Below are 2185 nucleotides of genomic sequence, written 5' to 3'. Positions count from 1 at the left end.
AGTTACACCATTTTTTTTATGACATGTTTTTCTCTGCAAACTTTTGTTAAGGAAATGTTTATAAGAAAGATGGCATATTTTATAATTGACATTTGTTAGTACAGCTGTTCATTCAAATATATGTTTCCTGAAAAGCTTGCGTGTTGACTTCTAGAAGAAACTCAAGCAGGAAACCACAAGAATAAATCCATTTTAAGGAAAGTATGGGGATATACTGACTTGTTGTTTCCATAATCTGTGTAATCATTAATTTAGACGCATTTAACCATGAAATAAAGACATTCAGAGCTGAACAATATGCTAGTCTGACTATGTGCTTGAGGCATTGCTCACAGTACCCACTTCTTGATGAACAGACAGCCCATGCTTTACATCTGTTTAATCGCAGTAAGCACTTTTGCTCAACTTAGCACTTTCCAGTTTTATTTCCCTTTTACATGGAACAACAAAACATTTTTTTAAAATTAAGCTAGATTATGGTTGGCAGTGTTCTAGATATCAAGAACTGTAATCTAAACTGGAATTTTCAAGCAACAGTTCTGCTACAAAGAAGATGAAATAAAAACGGACAAATCAATATACATAAATGCTTCATATTCACAGAGTAGGCAAGGTACTTTTTAATTTTTCCTTTTGCATATTTGAAGTAGTAGTGATGTGTGCTTTGGGGGGAAAAAAGGGGGCGAGGGGCAGAAAAAAGAAAAGAAAAACAAAACAAAACACCCCACAACCTTACCACTGCTACAAAGAGCTACACTTCTGTTTTAATTTTGTGTAAATATTTGTAAATTGGTCAGTTATTGTAAATTGAATTTAAATAAGTAATCCTGAAAAATTTAGCTTTTCCAAAATAAAGTTGTGAACCCTCTTCTAGACCTGCTGTAGCACAATTTGTGCCTCTCCTATACTTGTTATTGAAGACCAATTCATTGTTAAAACTGTACTTACCATTAATGTCAAATTCATATTCTCATTTTTTTAAGTTTAATATTTTGTATGGTGTCCAGTGGAATAAAATTTATATACGGAAGATACAGCTTATTTTTCCAGCTGATGTTATTTTGTACTGCATATTTAAAATACTTCCTATAGTCAAGTAGAAAAGGAAATACATTGTAAAGGTAAGGCCCCTGTTGCAAATCATAAACTTCTGTATGGCTGTTCCGCACTGCGTCTGTGTACAGGCAAAAGTTTCAACTATTGCCGTTAATAACAAGATTGTGAAAACCCTTATAACTGTGTAAAATAGCAATTATTATCTCTTCTTGGGCAAACTTTTAACTTCTAATTTATTTCTAGTTTTACAATTTAGAAGTTCTAGAAACTGTAAACTATTTGCCTGATGTGAGGTTACTTAATACACACTTCATCATGATCTAGTCTACATAAGATTTTGGCTTGCTTCTTAAAACAGCTTCCTTCTGCAATTTTTAACAGTCTTGCAGTTTTGATCTGACTCCAGAAATCCACTAAAATGTTCTCCCTCCATGTGTATGTTCCCCCTCACTGCCCTTCCTCTTTATAAGATGGTAGAGTTGGTCTCAATGAAACATTCACTTTGATCTGCTTTTTGTAAAATGCAAGCACAAGTTTTTAATACAGGATGATGTCTGGATTCAAAGATGCCTTACAAGCCCGAGATGGATTCTGCGGAGAGAGGAGGGCTTCTCTTTTTCTAAAAAGAGTGCTGGCTATCTGTCTGGAGTATGTAAAACTTCCCAACCTAGGGTAACTAAAAAGGGACGTATGTGTTCAAACCTGGCAAGAATGTATTTCAAGTGAGCTGGATGTGAGGCACAAAACTTTATCCATGTCTATCTCTTACGAGTTTGCATGGCATCACTGAAGGTGTCAGCATATCTCACAGCTTAAATTACTGCTCTGTGTTTGAAACCGCTTCAGTTAAAAGAATTGTGGCACCTCCATGCAACTCTGTAAACGTTGACCCGCCAACTCAGCGACCTTGTTAATTCAAGCCAAGATCTGTAACCACAATGGCCTGTGTCTTTCAAAAGAATCTTTTTGCATTTTTTTTCTCTCAAGTTTATGGACTTCTGATAAGCTACATTTATAATCAGAAATGTAAAGTCTCGATGGTAGTTTTCCCCAACTGCTCAGGGACAAGCCTGTTTGTCTCATCGTCTCTAACAATGGAAAACTCCCGAGTAACTCCCCAGGTGTAACT

General features: G+C 35.6%; 1 protein-coding gene across 1 annotated transcript in view; it reads left to right on the top strand.

The window, feature by feature from the left end:
* The window catches only part of PAPD4 (PAP associated domain containing 4), a 58788-nt gene extending 57056 nt beyond the window's left edge, over window positions 1-1732 (top strand). The window contains exon 15 of the mRNA XM_009884291.1: window positions 1603-1732. Within this exon, the coding sequence (XP_009882593.1) occupies window positions 1603-1732 (130 nt within the window). The remainder of the gene's footprint in view (window positions 1-1602) is intronic.
* The last annotated feature ends 453 nt before the right edge of the window (window positions 1733-2185 follow it).

This window comes from Charadrius vociferus, unplaced genomic scaffold (genome assembly GCF_000708025.1).
Source record: "Charadrius vociferus isolate BGI_N301 unplaced genomic scaffold, ASM70802v2 scaffold183, whole genome shotgun sequence".
NCBI lineage: Eukaryota > Metazoa > Chordata > Aves > Charadriiformes > Charadriidae > Charadrius > Charadrius vociferus.
The sequence above is the reverse complement of the archived record's forward strand: the minus strand, read 5'-3'. Positions and strand labels throughout refer to the sequence as shown.